The 23935-nt window shown below is 37.8% G+C and overlaps 3 protein-coding genes across 6 annotated transcripts in view; 2 read left to right on the plus strand and 1 right to left on the minus strand.

The window, feature by feature from the left end:
* The window catches only part of LOC121380819, a 96778-nt gene extending 90877 nt beyond the window's left edge, over positions 1-5901 (minus strand). The window contains exon 1 of the mRNA XM_041509801.1: positions 5783-5901. The gene's annotated coding sequence lies outside the window, so the exon portion shown is untranslated. The remainder of the gene's footprint in view (positions 1-5782) is intronic.
* LOC121380699 (piggyBac transposable element-derived protein 3-like) lies at positions 2820-4643 on the plus strand. The gene has a single exon (XM_041509650.1). The coding sequence runs from the start codon at positions 2820-2822 to the stop codon at positions 4641-4643; it is 1824 nt and encodes a 607-aa protein (XP_041365584.1).
* Positions 5902-13736: 7835 nt separating the features above from the next.
* Positions 13737-23935, plus strand: part of LOC121380918 (homeodomain-interacting protein kinase 2-like) — a 55512-nt gene continuing 45313 nt past the window's right edge. For all 4 annotated transcript variants that reach the window (XM_041509950.1, XM_041509952.1, XM_041509951.1 and 1 more), the window contains exons 1-2: positions 13737-14041; positions 17433-18427. In XM_041509950.1, coding sequence (XP_041365884.1) covers positions 17448-18427 — 980 coding nt within the window. In that variant the 5' untranslated portion in view covers positions 13737-14041; positions 17433-17447. The remainder of the gene's footprint in view (positions 14042-17432; positions 18428-23935) is intronic.

Here is a 23935-nt window from a genome sequence, read left to right on the forward strand (position 1 = left end):
TGCATTTGGAGGAATTTAAATGAAAAAAAAAAGAAACAAAAGTAAATTGCTTTTGTTGTTGAATGAGAAAGTGTTTACATATTTTTGATGAGAAAGTATACACATATTTTGGAGATTAATTTTGTTTTCTTAAAGTGACAGACCCTAGTTTTTAAACACTACAACATATTTTTCACTATTAAAGCCATTTTTGATAATTTAAATTAGAAGTACTTACATTTTATTATTTAGAATATTAATTTTTGAACTCCTGAAGTGGTTCTGGTGTAGCGTCAGTGTACATGAAGAAATAAACTATAAAGAATAAGTCTACATATGACAAGACTCCAAACACAGTGCCAAAATGTGTATATAAAAATAATGTAAACCTACTTCTGGCTTAGTGATCCGTGATCCGTAGCTTGCCTTGACTTTGCTCATGGCAAAGACTGTTATTACAAACATTGTAGCACATGTCTGCTTCACCATTCCACAAATATCAACAGACAGGTATGCGTGTTCATTAGTAAGACTAAGGCTTGAAATCACACATTAAACATTATGTAAAATCAACCCTCGAAATTCACGCCAACAATAGGCAATGCTGTGCAAAACATAACGTAAAATTTATTTGTGATGGCATTTTAAAGCCATCATAAAACTGAGAGCAAAAATGTCTCTATTTGGAACTGACTGGCCAATTTAACATATCATAGAAACCATAATGAGCGGAGTCTTTCTAAATGTTGCTATTTAATAATATAATTCAGCTTATTTTGGTGAGTACGGAAGCATATGAAAGTGAAATCTAGCGAGAACAAAAGTCTGTGCTTAGCAAGACCAGGCTAAAAACTTATTAAACTGGTTTATAATGCACATCACAGAGCTCTACACAGCGACTAAAACGCTTGTATTTGCGAATCACTTTTGTTCACAGGTGACTGTTTGTTAAAATCTAGTAGCCCACTATAAAAAAAAAAAAGTAATAATATAAAATTAGTTAATTTTTTTATTTATCATGTAATTTAATTTCTATATTGAGGGGCCCCCGAACCTTAAGTGCCCCAGGCTCTCCAAGGTCTAAATCCAGCCCTGTATATATCAATTATTAACCAGCAGCAAACTTGTGAATTAAAACTTCTGTATTGAGCCCTGCATCAGTTAGCCTAAATCAAATTATCAATTAGCATAGCAGCACTGGAATAGTAATAAAACGGTGGCCATGTCCATAACAACTGTTTGTTTTTAAACAACGATATCATATTTCAAAACTGGTTGCAGGCCCGCAGTGGCAGATCCAGAACATCTATTTAGTGGGGGCCCAAATGACATAAGGCAAAATGTCAAGGGAACTTTGGGGGAGGTTTGGAGGGGGATCATAAAAAAAAATTGAAAAGTAATATATAATAAAATATATAACTGTCGCAAATTTAGGGGCGGCCCCTAGCCCCCCTACCCTAGATCCGCCTCTGGGGCCGTACCCTGATCAAAATCCTAGTGACGGCACTACTGTTTATAAACAAATGAAACGCTGAACAAATTAAACCCTGAGATGTGTATGCTATTTTCTGGAGTAAAAGAAAACAAAAAGTGAGATTCTCAGTGGGGGCAACTGCCCGCTGCTCCTTGCCCCCTCCCCAAGGAAGGTACGGCCCTGGATTGCTTACGCACAACAAAACTTAGGATAATTCTGGCCCCGTGCTTATAAACCTTGAAGTCTAGACTTTAATGAAAGAAAGAAATGTGTTATTTAACGACGCACTCAACACATTTTATTTACGGTTATATGGCGTCAGACATATGGTTACGGACCACACAGATTTTGAGAGGAAACCCGCTGTCGCCACTACATGGGCTACTCTTTCCGATTAGCAGCAAGGGATCTTTTATTTGCGCTTCCCACAGGCAGGATAGCACAAACCATGGCCTTTGTTGAACCAGTTATGGATCACTGGTCGGTGCAAGTGGTTTACATCTACCCATTGAGCCTTGCGGAGCACTCACTCAGGGTTTGGAGTCGGTATCTGGTTTAAAAATCCCATGCATCGACTGGGATCTGAACCCAGTACCTACCAGCCTGTAGACCGATGGCCTACCACGACGTCACCGAGGCCGGTAGACTTTAATAAAGTCCAGACTTTAGTCGAGGCATGGAATTTTTAACCCTAGAGCGCCGCCTGTATCAAATATGATACGCAAAATAAATTAGGTTAATTAAAATTAACAAATATAAAACAGTTTGTACAATCAACTTTCCACAAATGCCTAATGTATCACATTTAGTACAGAACACTAGTGCCACCTATCGTATTTTTTGAGAATTAGTGTCAAAAGATGGACGAAAACAAGAAGGGCTACATTCGCATCTGAAGAAATGTTTGATAAAGAAATGTAACACGCAGGTGAGTGGGACTGATTAGTAAATTCTATGTATATTTGTAGTAATAAACAAAGAATGCAGTAAACTGAAATAATCTGATACTTACATTTTAACATGTACAGGAAAAGGCGCCAAACTACGCGTATCAAATATGATACGTCAGGCGTTCATGGTTTGACGTCACTAAAGTTAAGTGTCTCATACCAGAATTTCAAAAATACAAACTCTAAAACAGTCACACGCCAGTGTTTTAAAAATGCGATAGCACAGCAATAATAATGAAAATATATATATGTATTATTATAAACAAGAACTTTATTATATAATAATAATAATAATAATAATAATAATAATAATAAATTATATAAATAAATAGCCTAAATAAAATAAGTAAAATAAAAGAATATTTTTTTAGTAGATTTTTGTTTTCCATTTCAGATTTTTTGTCATCAATTTCATTATGAATGAGCAACATTTTACATTGAAAGATGCCCTTGAAATAATAGATGGTGACTTAAGTGAAATTGATGGGAATGAAAATGAAATTGAAAATGAAGACCCAGATGACACTAACTGGCTAATTGGGGATCACCATGTCACTGATAGTGACAGTGATGATGATGTGCCACTTATTGAGTTATCCAATAAAAGAAAGAAAATAACGGACGACTATGACAGTGATGATGACATACCTTTACAACAGTTGCTTAATAATAAACTAACACTACCTAACAATTACAAGTGGTGTAAGCAAATGTTTACCCCTCCATCAGATACCAAGTTCCATGGTAATACAACATTGCCACCACTGCCTACATCAAGTGACGGCGAGATAACACCGTATTCACTATTTAAAATGTTCATTACAGATGATATGTTGGCCACAGTGGCCAAAGAAACCAACAAGTATAGTGTTGAAAAAGACGGAAAATCTACCAATACCACCCCTCAGGAACTAGAGCAGGTGCTTGGGATATATTTTTTCATGGGACTCGCACAGATGCCTAATGCACGATGCTACTGGGAACAGGAAGTAGTTTATAGTTCCATCTCTAGTGTTATGGCACGGGATCGATTTCTGAAATTATTATCGAGGCTCCATTTTGATGACAATAACAATGCAACAGATAAAATGAAAGAAGACAAATTATGGAAAATTAGAAGTTGGTTTGAGGCGATGCGGAAAAACTGCATGACTATACCACCAGGAGAGTGCCAATCTGTTGATGAAATCATTATCCCTTTCAAGGGTAGGTCACATTTGCGTGTGTACATGCCAAACAAACCTCACAAGTGGGGATTCAAGCTATGGGGTAGGTCGGGGTCTGATGGCTATATTTATGACTTTGACTTGTACCAGGCAGCCTTCAAAGATGACAAATCAGAACTTGGTCTCGCTGCAGGTGTAGTTGAGAAGCTGACAAATACTTTGCCATCAGATCGGCATTTCAAAGTATTTGCCGACAACTACTTCTCGTCTATACCACTTGTAGAAAAATTAAAAAAAAGAAAGATATGGTACATTGGCACTGTGCGCATGAATAGGGTAAAAAATTGCAAATTATCTGATGATAAGGAACTGAAAAAAAACAAGCGTGGGCACTACGAGTACATGGTTGAAGAAAAAACAAATACGGTTTGTCTTCGTTGGGTTGACAACCGACCTGTCAGCCTGATATCGTCATACGTTTGTGCAGACCCAGTTGGACAAGCGAGACGTTGGAACAGAAAAGAAAAAAAATATGAAACTGTTGACAAACCTGCCATTGTCGAAGAGTACAATAAGTTTATGGGTGGCATAGATCTTCTCAACATGTGCACATCCATGTACAAGTACAACTTGCGATCGGCTCGATGGTATTTATACCTCTTCTGGTATTCTGTTACCATTGCTTTGGTAAATGCCTGGTTTGTGTACCGAAGGTATCATGGTGAAATTGGCACAGAAAAGAGAAAAATCATGAGATTGAGAAAGTTCCAGGCATTGTGTGCCCAATCACTGACGAGTGCTGGAAAAGAGAAAAAGAAACGTGGGCGTCCGTCTGAGGAAGACTGGTTGTTACACCAATCTCCACCGGTGAAACGACCAAAATCCTCCAAATTGGTCGCACCTGATGTTCGGAGCGACGAATACAACCATTTCCCAACATGGGACAAATCTCGCCAGCGATGCAAATTATGTCCTGCAGCAAAACCGTTCTTTAGCTATGTGAAATGCCAAAAATGCCAAGTCCACCTCTGTTTGAACAAAGACAGAAATTGTTTTTACGCATTTCACCAGTGATAGGACCTAGTTCTAAAAACTCACATATTTGGAGTTATTGTTGTTAATTCTTTTAAGAAGTTTATTGTTATGATTTGATAATTTCGCAGGTTTACAGTTGGAAAATTTGTTGCATTTCTTCATTGGAGTTCATCAGTTTCGTTTTACAAGAAGAAATATGGCATACATGAAATAACACGGTTAACATTTTACATTAGCACCTGTTGAATACGTTCTGGTTTTTTAGTCTGCTAATAATGACGACAGTTGAGAGGGATGAAATAATGTTGATCGCAACGTAAAATAGCACAAATATTCGACACCGTATCATATATGATACATTGGGAACTAACTGTTTAAAACCTAATGTATCATATATGATACGGTCCCTAAATTTGGCCAAAAAGTCCCAAAACTTTATTTTATTATATTTTTTGTTTTTCTTACATTGTTTGTTGATTGTTCACCAACTGTGATATTTTTCACATTGCTGTTTATATGTTCAGGCGTTCTAGGGTTAATCCAGATACCGACTCCAAACCCTGTGTGAGTGCCCCGCAAGGCTCAATGGGTAGGTGTAAACCACTTGCACCGACCAGTGATCCATAACTGGTTCAACAAAGGCCATGGTTTGTGCTATCCTGCCTGTGGGAAGCGCAAATAAAAGATCCCTTGCTGCCTGTCGTAAAAGAGTAGCCTATGTGGCGACAGCGGGTTTCCTCTAAAAAAATCTGTGTGGTCCTTAACCATATGTCTGACGCCATATAACCGTAAATAAAATGTGTTGAGTGCGTCGTTAAATAAAACACTTCTTTCTTTCTTTATTAAAGTCTAGACTTTAATTTTTATAAGCATGGGACCCATGATGATGATCTATCCCATGGGAAATGCCGGGAAATGGCTATAGGTTTTGGGGGATTTAGCCAGTTCGTGATATGAATCATGATTATGTCTCGGTGTTCACTGTATTGTTAACTCTGCAAAACATATTCACGTATGTTACGGCTCTTGCCGAATCTCCAGTTTCAATAATGAAACGCTGAAAGCGACTGGTCACTGACATTACCGTCAGTGTTACTGCCACAACTTCTTGATACGACAAAGTAAATAAGTAATTATATCTTATCAATAATCAAATAAGGCAAAATCAATACTCTCACCTCTGCTCATCCCGTGTAGTCAGTGTGTGTATATACGCAGTAAACCCATTAGTCAAAGTTAATTAATGTAGTCATCAACTGTTTACATGCAGCTTGGTAACTGCTAATCCAACGTCGCCATCTTGTATCATATGGTCACGTGACCACGCACTTTACGTTTGTCAGTTGTGATTTTTTTTTTAACGTGTTTGAACTTGGTATCTTAATCAACTTTTCCAGCTGCTTCTTGTGTCATATATTATTTTGATTACAGCATGTTATTTTTAAAAAATAAGAATAATTAAAATATTAATATATATATTTATTATAATTTATTTTTTTAAATCTATACAGGGCCGTAGCTAGGATTTTTTGTTAGGGGGGGCAACTGAATAGTTAATAGTCTAAAACTCATTAAACGGTTAAGAAGAGAATTTTCTTTAAGTTTCTGTAATGCTTTCCGGACTTTTTTCGGGGGGGGGGGGGGGGGCAACTCTACGGCCCTGCTATACACACGAACAAAATGCAGGCCTAATATAGGCTGAAACTAAAAGCCTGTAGGCCTAGAACCTAACTTAGTTTGGCTACTGTTTTCAAAGAACACATCTATAGGCTATCTAGAGATGTGTTTTAAGTGTAAGAATCTTTAAGTATCTTAACTAAAATATGGTCATTATCTAGGCGTCCTTGTTCAACAAATTTAATTTACAAAGTAAAAAATTAGGCCCAAACCCTCCATGTGAGCCTACGTGTTGTTTTTTTGTGGGTTTTTTTTTTTTTTTTTTTTTTTGTAGCGTTTGTTTATATATATATATATATATATATATATATATATATATATATATATATATATATATATATACAAACAACTCCGTCTCCCCTAAGAATATCTCTTTCTTGTTCTTTTTTACTCCAGAAAATAGCATAGAAATTTTAGAGTTTATTCATCTTTATAGTATTCTCATTCCGTGTATTTCGTCAGGTAGGCTAATATTCTAGAGACTATAACATGTTATACGCCGACACGTCTCTGATCTAGGCTCATCCACCTGTCCAAAGAAACTGTGGCTAAGGCACGTTGTGAATCAACATGGGACAAACTTTATGAACGAATCGAGTCTATCGCCAATGAAATTGGTGTGACTATATATCAAGACAAGGACCACAAACGTTCAGCGTCACAGATCGAATGCAAAGCAAGAAAGAAATGTTTTATTTAACGACGCACTCAACACATTTTATTTACGGTTATATGGCGTCAAACATATGGTTAAGGACCACATAGATAGAGAGAGGAAACCCGCTGTCGCCACTTAATGGGCTATTCTTTTCGATTAGCAACAAGGGATCTTTTATATGCACCATCCCACAGACAGGATAATACATACCACGGCCTTTGATGTACCAGTCGTGGTGCACTGGTTGGAACGAAAAATAGCCCAATGGGCCAACCGATAGTTCGAATGCTGACGCAGACGTTTCACAAAGTGTCAAAGATTATTTCAGGGTGAACGTATTTTATCCTTTTATTGATCATTTTGTTCAAGGTCTCTACGCCAGGTTTTTCAACCAGCATAGTAACATAGTGGCTGCTGGAACCCTCATACCCGTGAATTTTGAACACCTGACACCAAGTTAAATGAATACTATTCAAAATTTCTGAAACGGGGAAAGTAGGCCTATCTTTAAGTTGAAGTAAAGAAGTGGAAACACATGTTCCAACATAATCCAGTAGTCCAGACCAGCGGATGGTTTTACCACTGGCATTCTGGAACAAAGATTATTTCCCAGCAATTCACCGAATTTTGGTGATATTCCTCACTACTCCTGTTGGCAGTGTGGCATGTGAAAGGTCCTTTTCAACACTACGGCGCTTGAAATTGTGGACTGGGGCCCATGCTTATAAAACTTAGAGTCCAGACTCAATCTCTAATGAAAGAAAGAAAGAAGTGTTTTATTTAACGACGCACTCAACACATTTTTATTTACGGTTATATGGCGTCAGACATATGGTTCAGGACCACACAGATTTTTTTAGAGGAAACTCGCTGTCGCCACATAGGCTACTCTTTTACGACAGGCAGCAAGGGATCTTTTATTTGCGCTTCCCACAGGCAGGATAGCACAAACCATGGCCTTTGTTGAACCAGTTATGGATCACTGGTCGGTGCAAGTGGTTTACACCTACCCATTGAGCCTTGCGGAGCACTCACTCAGGGTTTGGAGTCGGTATCTGGATTAAAAATTCCATGCCTCCACTGGGATCCGAACCCAGTACCTACCAGCCTGTAGACCGATGGCCTGCCACGACGCCACCGAGGCCGGTCAATCTCTAATGACGTCACACGAATACAATTTGTAGGGCGTTGTCATGGCACTAGTACCTGAGTCTCTAATAGAGTCTCGAGTCTAGACTCTAAAAGTTTTATAAGCACCAGACCAGGGCCCGTGCTTATAAAACTTATAGTCCAGACTCAATCTCTAATGACGTCACACGTATACAACTTGTAAGGCGTTGTCATGACATCAGTGTCTCAAACTCTATTAGAGTCTCAAGTCTAGACTCTAAAGGTTTTATAAGAACCAGGCTTGTGCAGGTATGACCCAGAATCACCTTAACTTTAGTGGACTAGAGCTCTATGCTTATTTGCCATCGGAACACACCATATGATACATTCCTTTCCCAGAACACATGTACTCAACAAAATCTAACTAGAGACAATTAGCCCATTAAATTAATGTCCTCATAATTCATACTTGCTAAAATACCTTTGTTCTTAAATAGCATTTGTAAATTCTTCAGCGGTAACAAAACACAATGTGCTTCAATGCCACCTACACGATAAACTTAAGATGTGACATTGCGAAACAAGAGCTGTAACTAGCCGACATGATATCTTACATACGCATCTACAGTAATGTCCTACATTTACTATACGGATCCGAGATGTTAAAAACCTCAAGCAAACCTGCGCTTATTTGGATAAAGAAAAACACCCAAACAATTGCTATGTCCAGGGCCGTACCTTGATCAAAATCCTAGAGAGGGGGGGGGAGGGGTACTACTTTTTATAAACAAATGAAACAATGAAACACTATACAAATTAAACCCTGAGATGTGTATGCTATTTTCTGGAGAGAAAAAAGTGAGATTCCCGGAGGGTACGGCCCTGATATCAGTCTCTAATAAATTGAATATAACTTTGGAATTTGAGTTCATGACGTCATACTTATCTATTCAGCTTGACGGATTTTTGTCACGGCAAGTCCGTTTAGCTTACGAGTGTAGCTTAACATGACACGTTATGCCTTGACGTAGCTAAGTGCGGTCCTAAGAATTTTCCACAAAATCATCAATATAGTGATTCAGATCCTCTTGGTTTATAAAATCCGACAAGATAATTAAAATCACAGTTTGAAAATGGCTAACTTTGCAAGTCATCTAAATAAGAAAACATCCTCAGGTTATAATAGGCTACTCTGCCAAATAATCATTAAAATAGTTTTAAATTATTGTTTGCAATTGACTAATTTTGTCATTCAGATGCCAGGAAATCATGTTTAAGGCCTTCCAACCCCCCCCCCCCCCCCCGGGAGAGCATGCACCCGGACCCCTCTAGAATTCGTGTGCCTTGTTTATCAGTCAAAAATTCATTATACAAAAATAGTGTCCCCCCCCCCCCCCCCCTCCCACCCGGATTTTGGTCAGGGTAAGGCCCTGGAGGAGCCGGTACGCCTATGACGCTTATAAATCTCCTTCCACTAATAGCCTATAGGCATAGGCTACAAAGTTTTATACTTTTTACCCGAAAACTTGTGATGTCTGTTATTAAACCTTTTGAAATAAATATTGGCATAACTGATTCACCGTTATTATAGTTTATGGTTTCTTTTTTGGTTTCTTTTTGCGTGTTACGGCAACATACATATTTCTTATTTGTTTTTACAGTTACAAAAATAAAAGTGCTCAAACAATATTCCTTTTCAGTGTATGTGCAGTAGAAAAATCAACATCCATTGAGGGCATTCGAACCACATACTCTCGGTACGATAGTCCACCTCTCGACCAACTTTGCTAATATGGAAATTCGCACTAATTACTGCCAGTAGTAGCACTTTATACCAACACTACTAAATACAGGCGCGTGCGCAGGTGGGGGAGGGGGGTTGGGAGTCGGGGGAGGTCCCCCCAGACCCTACCCCGCCACAAGCTTCGCGCCTGCGGCGCTCGCGGTGTCGGGCTTCGCCAAACACCTCGACCCCACTCCTCCTCGCAAAATTTCCTGCGCACGCCTCTGAAATATGTAGGTCTAGTTTACTTTTTGGCGACACAAATTGTATTTTATTACGTTGCTTGGACTCGAACATACGGCATCGAATCGCTAGGAGTCTCCAGACTTCCACGATAACCGCTCGGCCTCTGATGCATTCTTGTATGTATTGATGTTACGAATAACCGGCCTCGGTGGCGTCATGGTTAGGCCATCGGCTGGTAGGTACTGGGTTCGGATCCCAGTCGAGGCAGATACCGACTCCAAATTCTGAGTGAGTGCTCTGCAAGACTCAATGGGTAAACCACTTGCACCGACCAGTGATCCATAACTGGTTCAACAAAGGCCATGGTTTGTGCTGTCCTGCCTGTGGGAAGCGCAAATAAAAGATTCCTTGCTGCTTGTCGCAAAAGAGTAGCCTATGTGGCGACAGCGGGTTTCCTCTAAAAAACAGTGTCCGAATGACCATATGTTTGACGTCCTATAGCCGATAAGATAAAAAATCAATGTGCTCTAGTGGCGTCGTTAAATAAAACAAACTTTACTTTTTTTTAATGTATGAATCTATATATTGTATATAGATAGCAATGCACTGGCGTAGGGGATAATCAAATCCTTTCTGGCCTCACAAACTGTCCCATGCCGCTGCTGGGACTCGAACCTGTGGCACCGAATCGCCCGCAAATTGCAGACATGCATGGAGTGTACAACCTACACGGTCGATCCCGCTTACGTGCATGAAACAGTGGGCAGACCTGACACTGGCTAATATGTATTGATGTATGCATATCTATATATCGTGTGTATGTCGAGGTTGACATAGATATTAACGCACTGCATGTATGTATGTATGTATGTAGACGTGTGTGCGCGTACGTGCGTGTGCGTGTATTTAAATATGCGAATGTATCGGTGTGTGTGTGTGTGTGTGTGTGTGTGTGTGTGTGCTCAGCGACCTAATTCACAAAGGTATTTTAGGCTCTGTTAACAACAAAGCATCCTCTTTGCAAGTCTTTTAGCATTGCACTACGAGATCGCAAAGTTGCGAGAGTTTAGTGAATTAGGCCCCAGGTCATCAGTCAGAGACGACTTAGTACCTACAGGTTTTTTCTCCCATGCTACTTACTATCAACGTGTTCCCATAAATATTCATTTTGTTTGGTCTGCGTCCGTCAGCGTGGGTTGGCGAAGTTTGACAGATTTCATACAAACCAGACTTATTTCTCTCCCATTCTACACCCCCCCCCCCTTTCTGTTTTCCATGCTATATCGTGAACATGGAAAATGGTCTCATGGTTAGAACAGCAGTGCTAACAAAGGCGGATCCAAGCAATTTAGAAAAGGAGCAGGGTTTCTGTCAGAGAGTAAAACGGGTATAAATGCCATACCCAATTTTTTTGCAGATTTAATTATTTTTAGTTGACCTTTTTACAAAATTAATGGCTGTTATTATTAGTGTATGATTAATATTGGCTTTATGTGCTGTCCTGTCTGTGAGATTGTACATATAAAAGATCCCTTGCTGTTTGACGGAACAAACGTAGCGGGTTTTCACTTCAACACTACAAAATTACGCAATGTTTTGACATCCAATAGCCGATGATTAATAAATCAATGTACTCTAGCTAGTGGTATCGTTAACCAAACAAACTAAACTTTCGCTCTGGGTGGAAGTCGGTACCGGAATGCTAACCCGGGCTAACCCGGTACCTACCAACTTTAACCACAACACCACCGGGGCCAGTAGGGGTGATGTAGGCAATGCACCTACCAGCCTTAACCACAACACCGCCTAGGCCGGTAGGGCTGATGTAGGCAATACGTCTATTGTATAGACGCAGACAGGGCCTACAGTCAGATCTGGATCTGGAGGAAGTTTCGAAATGCCCTGAAAACAACCAATGATTAGCAAATGAAGGGTGGTGTGTTCGTGGCTGTGCATTATGGGTAGGATTAAAGGCAATGTGAAATATATATTGTTTCATATTATTACAGTTATTAAAGTTTATTTAACTTTTTGGTTGTGTCATTGCTTGGTCACTATGATGTAATTTTACATAATGGGGTACATGTATAGGCGCGGGGCTCATGGATAAAACGCTCGAATAATGCGCGGTCGGACTAGGGTCGACCCCCGTATGTGGCCAATTTGGGCTATTTCTCGTTCCAGCCAGTGCACCACGACTGATATATCAAGAAAGAAGTGTTTTATTTAACGACGCACTCAACACATTTTATTTACGGTTATATGGTTAAGGACCACACAGATTTTAAGAGGAAACCCGCTGTCGCCACTACATGGGCTACTCTTCCGATTAGCAGCAAGGGATCTTTTATTTGCACTTCCCACAGGCAGGATAGCACAAACCATGACCTTTGTTGAACCAGTTATGGATCACTGGTCGGTGCAAGTGATTTACACCTACCCATTGCGCCTCACTCAGGTTTTGGAGTCGGTATCTGGATCAAAAATCACATGCCTCGACTGGGATCCGAACCCAGTACCTACCAGCCTGTAGACCAATGGCCTGCCACGACGCAACCGAGGCCGGTACTGATATATCAAAGACCGTAATATGTACTATCCTGTCTGTGGGATGGTGCATACATGTATATATTTATAAAAGATCCCTTGCTTGCGACTAATGGAAACATGTCGCGAGTTTCCTCTCTAGCTAAGACTGGCCTATGTCAAAATAACCAAATATGTTTCATTCAATAAATCATTGTGCTCTAGTGATGTCGTTAAACAAAACAAAGTTTTATGTAGGCCTACACACAGGCGCGTATGCAGGAGCAGGGTGTTTTGCGCAAAGTATTTTCCGGGGCAGCATAACTGATTTTCATATTTATGACAAACGGATGGGGAGGGGGGGGGGTATGGGTCTTAGACCCTACCTCTAAGAAATAGAGGGAGTCTTGGGGCTCCTATAAGACCTCCCCTCTCCGTTGGAGACATGATTCTTCGACATTTTGAATTGCAGGTGTTAAAATGATTACGGCATTACCAGCCTTCTGAACTAAATTGACCAAAGCTTTAAATAATCATATTTATATAATTAAATTAGTGTAACGAATTGCGCTCATATTCCATGAAGATATTTTTTTCCATATTATATTACAAATTTACTTTTAAAGAAAAGCTTGCTAATAAAAATTATAGTTGTTAAAAAAAAAATGGATATAGGGCCCAAATGTAATATGTAGGCCTACATTAGAGATTTATTATAATAATCACATTTAAAATTAACATTACAAACAACAATGATTTAATATATCTATAACCAATATATATTTGTTTTAAAAAAAACAGAGAGAGGGGGGGAAAGGTATTAAAAAGTATTTTTAACCGAATGAATTGAAACTACCTTGAGCGCGGTAAACTACACGCGCACTTGTTTTACCTCACGATCTATTGGCTGTTTATTTCCAATCCGCCTTGCTTTGGTATCCATGACGTCACGTGACGTCGGGGGTTCGAACGGGCAATAGGTAAATGGTAGTTATTGCCTTCATTTATGTTTAAATAAATAATATATTAGTTTGCTGCACTTTCTGTTTGTTCTTACATAGCATATTAATATAGCATTGGTTTAACAAAAATAATTACGATTTTATTTACGCTGGAAAAAGTATGGCAATTCATTAAAAGAAAATGAGTCGCACCATGTTTCCCTTATCCGCGGTCAATCCCCCATTGAAAGCCAGCCCGACATGTTGCGCTTATAGAGATGGCTCAATAGGAGCCAAATTTTCGGGGGTTTCAGAACGTTATTTTATTATCCAACTGAAGTAAAACTTAGGGGGATTTGTGTATTCTACCAGTCAAACAGAAAGGACAACCATCGAAGCAACTGTTTGACGATCAACTTTGTGGTTTCCGACTGATGTAAAGGTCATGGTCATGCTGAATTCCATCTTGCTTTGTTCCGAAAACACGATCACCGTGCTCCTGTCTAAGACGTTTTTACGGTGAACCCGACCTCATAGGAACTATCCAAGCTGAGAAGTAAGTGGTATTCCGTTGTTTGAATCTATTGTTGTGACGAATTGCGGCATTATTTAGCCTTTGTTGTGATTTTTAAAGACGTATGGTAAAGTATTCCTTGTCGGCAGGATCATGGATGTAAACAAGTTCCATGTGATAAAATCGCCGACATTACCCTGTTCATCATAGCAATGGTTGGCCTACAGTCAACTGCCTCGATTGATTTACAAAAAAACACCAAACCCTGATTACCAGGAATAAGGATTAGATTTCAATCCTAATATCCTATTCATGCATTACAAAAATATAAGGAATTCCATCATAAAGCACCAGTCTGAAATAAACAAAATTACATTTATATTGTCTTCAATCATATTGTTAAAATATTTTATTGATTTCAATTTAAAAAATGATAAATGTGTGTTTATATTACAGTAATATATAAATATGTGTTACAGTATTAGCTTTAGGTTTTGCAGATTTGTACAATGAAGATGACCCTGTGAGGGATTCACTTTCAAAAGAGATGCTAAAGTTAAAATGAATGATTGACTTTTTATACTTTCGGCTGTATTCATTGACTTTCATATATAAGTGTAATGACCAAGCTTTCAAATGTGTTTTCAACCTATATGGTATAAGCTTTACGGCCAAAATCATTAGACCAATGGGCCCACCAGGACTGTGCCCTGATCAAAATCCTAGGGGAGGGGGGCACTACTTTTTATAAACAAAAGACCAATAGAGCAAATACTTTACAACTGGGCTACGTCCCACCCCTAAGAATAGCCCATACAATCAAGCCAATATGACATAAAATGGGATTGGTTTTACAGTGTGTGACATTAGTAAAACCGTATTAGTTTTTGAAACTTCGCTGAAAATCATAATTCCGTTTCTAAATGTAAATTCCGTTGTACATTGCAAATTCTGTCAGTTTTCCACAATCGCAGAAAATCACTGGATCTACATCAACTTTTCTCTTCCTGTGACATGCCACAGTTTCTATGGTAGCAAAATACAATATATAGCCTAGTGCAGTGACCGCATAATTCTCGCAACTTGCCTCCTAAATCTTGCCAAATTGCTAATTCAAAAATTAAGATAACAGGGTTGAAAATTAACATGGAAACCATGGTCGCCAGCAGGGCTAGTTGAAGAAAAATCTTACTGGCCCGTCTCAAATTCAACTAGCCCTCCAATTTAACTGTACAACAAAATTCAAAACTAGAATTTTCTTTGTTGAATAATAACAATAAATTATATATATATATATATATATATATATATATATATAGTCCTGGTTCCGTAAAAACAATGAATTGGCATGTGACTTCATAATGAATGAGGTTAAAGTTTAAACCCATACCAACACCGGAAATCCATTATAAATAAAAATGTTTCTTTACAAATTACCATTAAATGATACAGATTAAATATGTTTAATAAAGGGTACAGCCAATTTATGCAGCTTAGCATGCATTGTCTCTGAAGTAATCGATACTAAAACCTTAAAAGGTAATACAGCGACTGCTTTAATAAATTAGTCCTCTGTATGGCGATGCAAGAGATATGAACTTGCAAGTAAAGGATTTCCTAAGGAGTGGTTATCTGTTATTCGCGGCATCGGAAACACAGTGTATTTTGTCACATTCAGTTTCATTGCGTTTCTTTTTTAAACAGGTACCATACTCGCCAGACTGTAAAATCGATTGTCGCCCAACATATTACCTTTGTAAAAATTCTTAGTCACACTTCGCCAATAAAGGGCGACCGGGCAACTGCTAATTTTCAACCCTGAGATAATATCCTTTCCCATAAAATACATTTTCATTTTAATCAACACAAGAATAATTTTTAATTAATTATTGTTATTTGTGTTATGTACAACAGTCATTTAATGTAGTATTTAATTGGACATGTCATTTCAAACGTGACAGTAAATGGAAAATGGTTGTTCAGGTTACCAATCTGTATCGTGTGCCCAAAAAGTTGAGAACTGTACTTTGTTCTCCACTTAATGTATTAAACTAAAACCACACCACCTAAATGTTTCATAAACTGACTCTTGTTTAAATACACTTAAAGTATCAGTACAATGAGAGACAGTATCAGTACGGTGAGACACAGTATCAGTACAATGAGAGACAGTATCAGTACGGTGAGACACAGTATCAGTACAGTGAGACACAGTATCACAGTATCAGTATCAGGACAATGAGACACAGTATCAGGACGATGAGACACAGTATCAGGACAATGAGACACAGTATCAGTACAATGAGACACAGTACATTGAGAATAGTGATATGATGAAATATTGGGTATGGATGAAGTATCTGAAGACATTTTATAGTAATAATCATGCAAATATAAATATGTCGTAACTTATATTTTATTGCTTATTTCGATGCCTGTAATCATGCATCCTTACTTTTGGGAAATAGTAACAAATATCAGTGTTGAAAACAATGGTGAAACCGTATCAGACTGCGATTTTTGTGCCCCCACGAATCCCAAATTTTGTTCAGAAGCACAAGATTATGAGACAGAATCCCAAAATATTGAAATTTTGTTTATGGTTGTGTTAGAATCCTAAAACAAAATCTCCCCATTTCAGTGCCTGCTTACGTTATGATCAACAATCGTCTTATTAATCTTCACGTTGATCAGTCTTTGCAACAACTTTGTTTTCATTACATGCAGTATTTAACTTAAGTTCGGTCAATTAAAACATCTTCCAAGATTCAGGCTTCCGAAATTGCAAGAACTATTGTATCGTTTGCACGTTGTTCACACAAATCTAATTTAGGGTAACCTATTTTCCATTCGCACATTAAATTTAGCACATTATTTACATTACGCAAAAAGAAAATGGATTACCTGAATATACGCCAATATTCAATTCTCAGAGGATTGTGATTCTCGAAAGGGTTGCAAGTATCTTGTTAAATAATATTACTCAACTGTGTTTAAGCATGAAATAAAATTTGTATGGTTAAAAAAACGTTTTAAATTAAAAAAATCTGCAATTCCAGGGCTAGCTCTGGCACTCGCCAAATTCGCCAATTGCAAATTGAAATGAAATTGGAAAGTAGTTGGCGAATTTTATTTTAATTTGACACTATAATTTCATGTAAAAATTGACATTTAAAAAAAAGTAATTGGCGATTTCTGCAATTTTTAAATTTTAATAGACAATTTGGCGAAACATTTTGCTTACCCAGAGCTAACCCTGAATTCTGTTTGTTATTGAATTCTGTGATTTCGTCCAATTTTCCATAAATACAAAAAATCATCTCCTGTATTAGTTTGTTAACTAAAACCAGCTAAGCATGCATATATTTTTTATTCCGATTAAACTGGACTGTACAATTGTAAAATAATGAGCACTGTGTTTTTATGTTTTCAGACTCCATGTGCACTGATGCAAGAGCCCCTTCCACACTACAATACAAAAATCAGTGCATTTAGTAACTTCAAGAAAATTAAGTTGGAAGTTCTAGCCGAGGGCCAGCATGTAGTAGTTAGCGGATCTGGTGATACAATACCCCAATTGCGCACTAGAAACACTCGCCAAACCGCTTATGTGCTTCCACAAAATGGAAATACATTTTCCGACTTCGAGGATATGCCTCGAAATTACATTCGTACCTCGGCTGTTAAACATGTGGATAACTCTTACCAGAGATGTGGAGTAAAACGTAAAAGTGATGTAGAGACACCAATGCAGCTCAAAGAGACTCACGCAATATCAAGCGAGGATGAGAGTGCCACGGCAAAGGCGAACACAGCTGCTACGACGGCGACGACTACGTCGAAAACGACCAGCTCCTCGGGAGGGGAGGGAGACTACCAACTGGTGCAGCACGAGGTTCTCTACTCGATGTCCAGTGCCTACGAGGTGCTAGAGTTCCTCGGTCGTGGCACCTTTGGGCAGGTTGTCAAGTGTTGGAAAAAGGGGACCAATGAGATAGTGGCGATAAAGATACTGAAGAATCATCCGTCGTATGCCAGGCAGGGCCAGATCGAGGTGAGCATCCTGTCGAGGCTGAGCCAGGAGAATGCCGACGACTTCAACTTCGTGCGCGCCTATGAGTGCTTCCAGCACAAGAACCACACGTGTCTGGTGTTTGAGATGCTGGAGCAGAATCTGTACGACTTCCTGAAGCAGAACAAGTTCCAGCCACTGCCGCTGAAGTACATCCGTCCAGTGACCCAGCAGGTGCTGTCCGCGCTCCTCAAGCTGAAACACCTCGGCCTCATCCACGCAGACCTCAAGCCAGAGAACATCATGCTCGTCGACCCAGTCCGCTTCCCGTACAGGGTCAAGGTCATCGACTTCGGGTCTGCTAGTCACGTCTCTAAGGCTGTGTGCTCCACATACCTCCAGTCTCGTTACTACAGGTGAGTGGCACAATGTTTTTTTTTCCTATCCTAAAATATTTTTAAAATGTGTTTGGTATGACCTGAGTCAGCATTTTAGTTGATCTCTTGTGTTCATGTGTGTATCCTCGATTCAGGAAACTTGTGAAATTTGCGAATGCCATTTTTCATGTCTGGACATTGTCGTGGAATTAAGAAGAAGATCATTTGGAGTTATGGAAAGTGAAAATTGGTTGTTATTACAAACAAAATTGGGACACCACCTTGATTTATTGTAATGTTATAAAATTACATTGATGATTGTTAAATTTAATATTGTGAAAAATCCCTTTGAAAAAGCATTGAATCGGGTCAGTATCCAAATGATCTGTTTGTAGTGATTGTGGGCTGAATTTACAAAGTCTATTTATGACTTACACACATGTAATTACATGGATGTTCAATGCAACACCTGCACCAGTCGTGGTGCAGGGATCGATCGTATACTGACAGCACATCAAGCGAGCACTTTACCACTGGTCTACGTCCCGCCCACTGGTCTACGTCCCGCCCAGTTACAGATCAGTTTTAACTTTCATTGTGATTTACCCATTATTCATAGTTACGCCCTTAAACCTGAGAGATGAAGAAAAAATGTGTATCCCCTATAGGGACATGTATTGCTTTAGCAAAAATTGGTTGGGATACCACCATTGTATGATTTAGCACAAAAAAAAAAATGAAGATGGCTGTGTGATTTGAGACTGAATTGTGCTATTCCTGGTGGAGCTCTGTTAACTGAACATTGTATAATCTGTAATGATGAGACATCACGATGGTCTTCATATTTCACATGATGATTCTCACCAGTTTCTGACAGCAGATACCATAGCAGTATATCATGTACTGTGGTGATTTTAGTGATTGGACTGTTTATGCATCAAAAGGTTTGGTTTGTTTAACACCACCACTAGAGCACATTCATTTATTAATCATCGGCTATTGGATGTTTAACATACATATATATATATATATATATATGTAGTCTTAGAAAGGTTACCCATTACATTTTTCCATTCGTATCAATGGATGTTTTCTATGCACAATCCCATAGCAGAGCTTAGACTGAAACAAATTTGGTTTTGCCCAGTTTTCAAACATTATTTTCTTGACAATTATTCTAAAATGGCTAATTTAAAGAAATTTTTATTAGCCACTTCAATTGTAAGAAATATTGCAGTTGGCTAATTTGGCAATGGACAGGGTGAGCACTGTCTTTGATATACCAGTTGTGGTGCACTGGCTAGAGCGAGAAATAGCCCAATGACCCCACCGACAGTGATTGATCCCAGACCGACCATACATCAAATGAATGCTTTACCTCCCGCCCCTGGATATGCAGCAATAATTGGGAAACCCACCCTTAAATTTAATGGATCTTGCCATGAAAAAAAATTGATTAATTTAAGAATTAAACGTGAAATTTTTTGAGTTTCATGCTAGTATGAAACGCAAAACCGCTTTACACACTGTATGAATGGCTTCACCCATTCATACAGTGTGTAAAGCGGTTTTGCGTTTCATACTAGCATGAAACTCAAAAAATTTCACGTTCAATTCTTATAATTCCAAACACGTAACCATGTCATTAATGTAAAGCTCTTTAAAATAAAAAGTGAACTCTATTTTCCAACTATTTACTATTTTATTAACACGAAATTCATACTCGACATTAGCGGAATCCCTATGGTGGTTCGGCTTTTTCCGTCAATAGCCGAATGAGAGAATGACAATGTTACAATCATTAATACAATTCATATTAATTTTTTGCATTAAATATCAATACCAACTAAAAACATTTTGAATTCACTAGAAACATATAACGTAATTAATTTTAATAACTTTTAACCTGTAATAAAAATGTCTGAAGCGACCTATTTTGTATGCTATAATTTATATGTGAAGCGGTTGGTGTATGAATTTTTAACTACGAACTGTGGATGGGCGCCATTTTTTGATTACTGTCCAGATTTACCAATTACGATGTTGAAATTACAGTTATAAAATTTTGAGTGCGTGATAATTCCATTTGTTGATAGATTTGACATGGAGAAAGTGGTTTCAATGTTTCCGGAAATGGATGAAACAGGTGTGTCACGAGTTTCTGTGTTTACTGGCCTTGTAATTGTGGAAGTGGCAACAGGATGGTTTTGGCATGTGTGACTTCAAGTGGTGCGACACAAGTATTCGTGAGATTTGACAGTGCCATGCTCATGTTTCGTTTTTGGAAAGTAGAACATTCTCTGTTGTAGCTTCGAATTGAAGCTTCGTTCCTGTGTCCCGACATGTACATGATATGCCTAGTTTCAAAACACGACTCGTTTAAAGATTGCATCGCAGTGGCGCGCAAACTTAGAAACTATGTGTTGTGTACGTCATACTACAATGCCGTTGAATGCGCGTTACTGCTAATGGTTGGCATGAACTGACTGAATTTTGTTTTTGAAATCGCTTTTGTAAAATACCAAATTCCATTGGAATTATATACATTTTTTGGATCGGCAAAATAGATTTTTAGCTGTGGGATTTTGAGTTCCTATAAACATATAACGTAAGTAATTTTAATAACTTTTAACCTTTAATAAAAATGTCTGAAGCGACCTATTTTGTATGGTATAATTTATATGTGAAGATGTTTAGAAGTTTGACAGCAGACGATTACTGTTTGATGTCTAAAAATAGAATCTCAAGGAAATTCCTCGGGGATTCCTTTGTTGACATAATTCATAAAGTAGTTCCGGCTATATAGCCAAAAATAGTGCTAAACTGAGATTCATGGTGCTATGAATGCCAGTTTTTATCGTCACGTGATACGAATTTGACCAATCCAAGGGTTTATAATAACGGGATTTTTAGAGATTGGAATTATTTATCCATAACTTAGATAAATATGGGAAGCCATTTAAGATATTTCCATATTGGGCATTGGTAATTATATTTAATCCTTTTTATTATTATTTTTTTTGTAGATCAAAAACATAAATCGTAATGGCTTTGCAAGTCATTCATTTGTACAAAGAATTGATCTAGGCATACATTTACATATTTGTGGTCAGATATCCAGTTTCTGCCCACATTTTATTACAATCGGTGTTCTACAACCACTGGAATTAAATATATCAGGACTCGACATAGACATTTGCCCATGACAACTGGTTTCAATATTGCTGGACAAATAAATTGTCTCAAATTAAAAAACCCTTTAAAATGTATTTTACCTCTGTGATGTTGAACAGTTTTGTTATTAACCAAGCACATTATTTGCTACCAAAAGAGATAACTTAAGTATTACTTGATCTTTTACCAAAAGCATTTGGTTGGAACAAGCGTATTTCAGACAGGCCAAATGGAAATGGAGTAGCACTTGTCTAACAGTATAAGTTAATGCGGAGTTTTAATGTGGAGCTCTGATGACGTTAATAGACAATTGACACTTAAATATAACAATATTCTTTTAGATAATCAGTTTAAAAGTAACTTTGCTTTTCATCTTGAAGTATTGTACAAGTATTCAGATTAAGTAATTAGTGCCAACTATTTAACATTAAGGTAACCAATATTAAATTAGATGCCCTTAAATAAAAAAAATATATAAAAGTTTATATTGGTACAAGAACTGCTTCTCAATTTTAACATTTGTATCCAGATTAAATTTAAAATATCAGAAGCAGAGATTGCCTTACATTTTGCAAAATGAATTTTGTGCTTTCAAGCTTTCTGCCAGAGGGTAAAATGGCTATAGCACCATACCCAATTTTTTTTTGCAGATTTAATTTTTTTTTTAAGTTTACCTTTTGACCAAATTATTTATTCTTATCATTACTGTATGATTATCCTAAACCTAACCCATTTTCTTTGTGGTGGAGGCCTCCATACCCTCTTATCGACTACAGTTGCATTCAGCACACATGTTGTCAATATTCAATTTCATAGCACAGAACACTGGCCTTGGATTTTTAATTCATGATATTCTTTGTTGGCTAAGTTTAAAAGTTAAATTTATTTTAATATTAACTATCACATGTGGCCATAATTTCCTCAAAGTTACCTTCCACAACTGTTATCAAGCTAAAATATTCGTTAAAAATAGAAAAATGAATTTGTAAGCATGTCATCCATTTTAATGGAGGAAAAATCTGTTTTATTTCCCACTATTAAATGTTGACTTCTCTTGAGTGTTTTAAATATGTTTTAAATGCTGTTCTGTGAAGTAATGTTTTTGTCATAAAAGATGCCATGTAAGTAAAGTAATAAATTCAGCTGTCAGGCAGTTTCTTTCTTTTTCGAGGTTTACTGGTTGTACATACATGTAGGTTAATGTGACCTTGTTCATACATCTTGCTTAAATGTATACAGTCTGCAAATTCATTGCTTCATGAACCCAAGATTATGAGATATTGTGTACATCAGTGGATCCTTAAAAAAAAATCCACAAATTTAGTGCCTGTTACATATGGAAGTAGTTTATTTGTGTGTATCAGGTTTGTCAGTGAGCACAATCAGTTGGGATATACGTGGAGAAATCCTCTGGTAATGAGCTGCTTGGCAGAGATACAGAGTTTTCACCTGGAGGTTGTGTTTCTAACACACTTTCTGTGAGTCATCATTTATGTATGTACAAATGTACCTGTAGACGTGCAGTTTTGTGTTAGGTTAGTCTGCATGTATGCCATGAGCTCATTCATAATGCCTCGGTTTCAATGACCAGGTTTCAATGACCAGGCCGCAGTAATTACACTACTCACAATTGTTGTCGTGGGTAACCATATGACTAGAAAATGTTTAACTGGTACCTACAGCTGATACTAAATTAATATTTGTGTTTCATCAAAGGTTTCAATGACCATGTTGCAGCAATTACACAACTTAGAATGGTTGTCGTGGGTATGACTAGAAATTGTTTAACTGGTATCCACAGTTGATATTAAATTAATCAGCTCTGGCTGATAAAAACATTTCGCCAAATTATTGTCAGTGCAAAACCTATAGCTCTGCATATATTTTTCCAACAAAATATCAATAAATTACACAATTTTGTTAACCAAAATTAAAGGGACACGCCCTAGTTGTTTACCATTACGGCGTTGTTTTTCGCTATTAAACCCATTTTTTCACAAATAAAATTGCACTTTACTTACCGTTTATTATTTAGAATATACATTTCCATTCACCTGAAGTGTTTTTTGGTAATCCTGGTAATCCTGGTGTTTGTAATACCAGAAAATGCATTTTTCGTATTTCTTAAAAAGCCACGTGCCTTTGAGAGAAAAAACGTTGAGCCAACACGGTCTAATCTATTTTTAGAGGGGATATTCCCATTTCAATGTCACAGACGTTGGTATACCACGTGACCGTTATCATTTTGGTTCGGTTTGTTTTCTCGTGCACGGTTCGTGCAATCAACATCCGATTTGTTGTCGTTTGCTTGTTGTTCATTTGTGAGATTTTTTTTCACAGTTCGTGAACATTTTCATTAACAATAAAGTTCAG

The sequence above is a fragment of the Gigantopelta aegis genome, chromosome 9, assembly GCF_016097555.1.
Source record: "Gigantopelta aegis isolate Gae_Host chromosome 9, Gae_host_genome, whole genome shotgun sequence".
NCBI lineage: Eukaryota > Metazoa > Mollusca > Gastropoda > Neomphalida > Peltospiridae > Gigantopelta > Gigantopelta aegis.

Bases quoted from the DNA above. Each gene is read 5' to 3' on its own strand.
- LOC121380699 (XM_041509650.1), top strand. From the start codon at position 2,820: ATGAATGAGCAACATTTTACATTGAAAGATGCCCTTGAAATAATAGAT.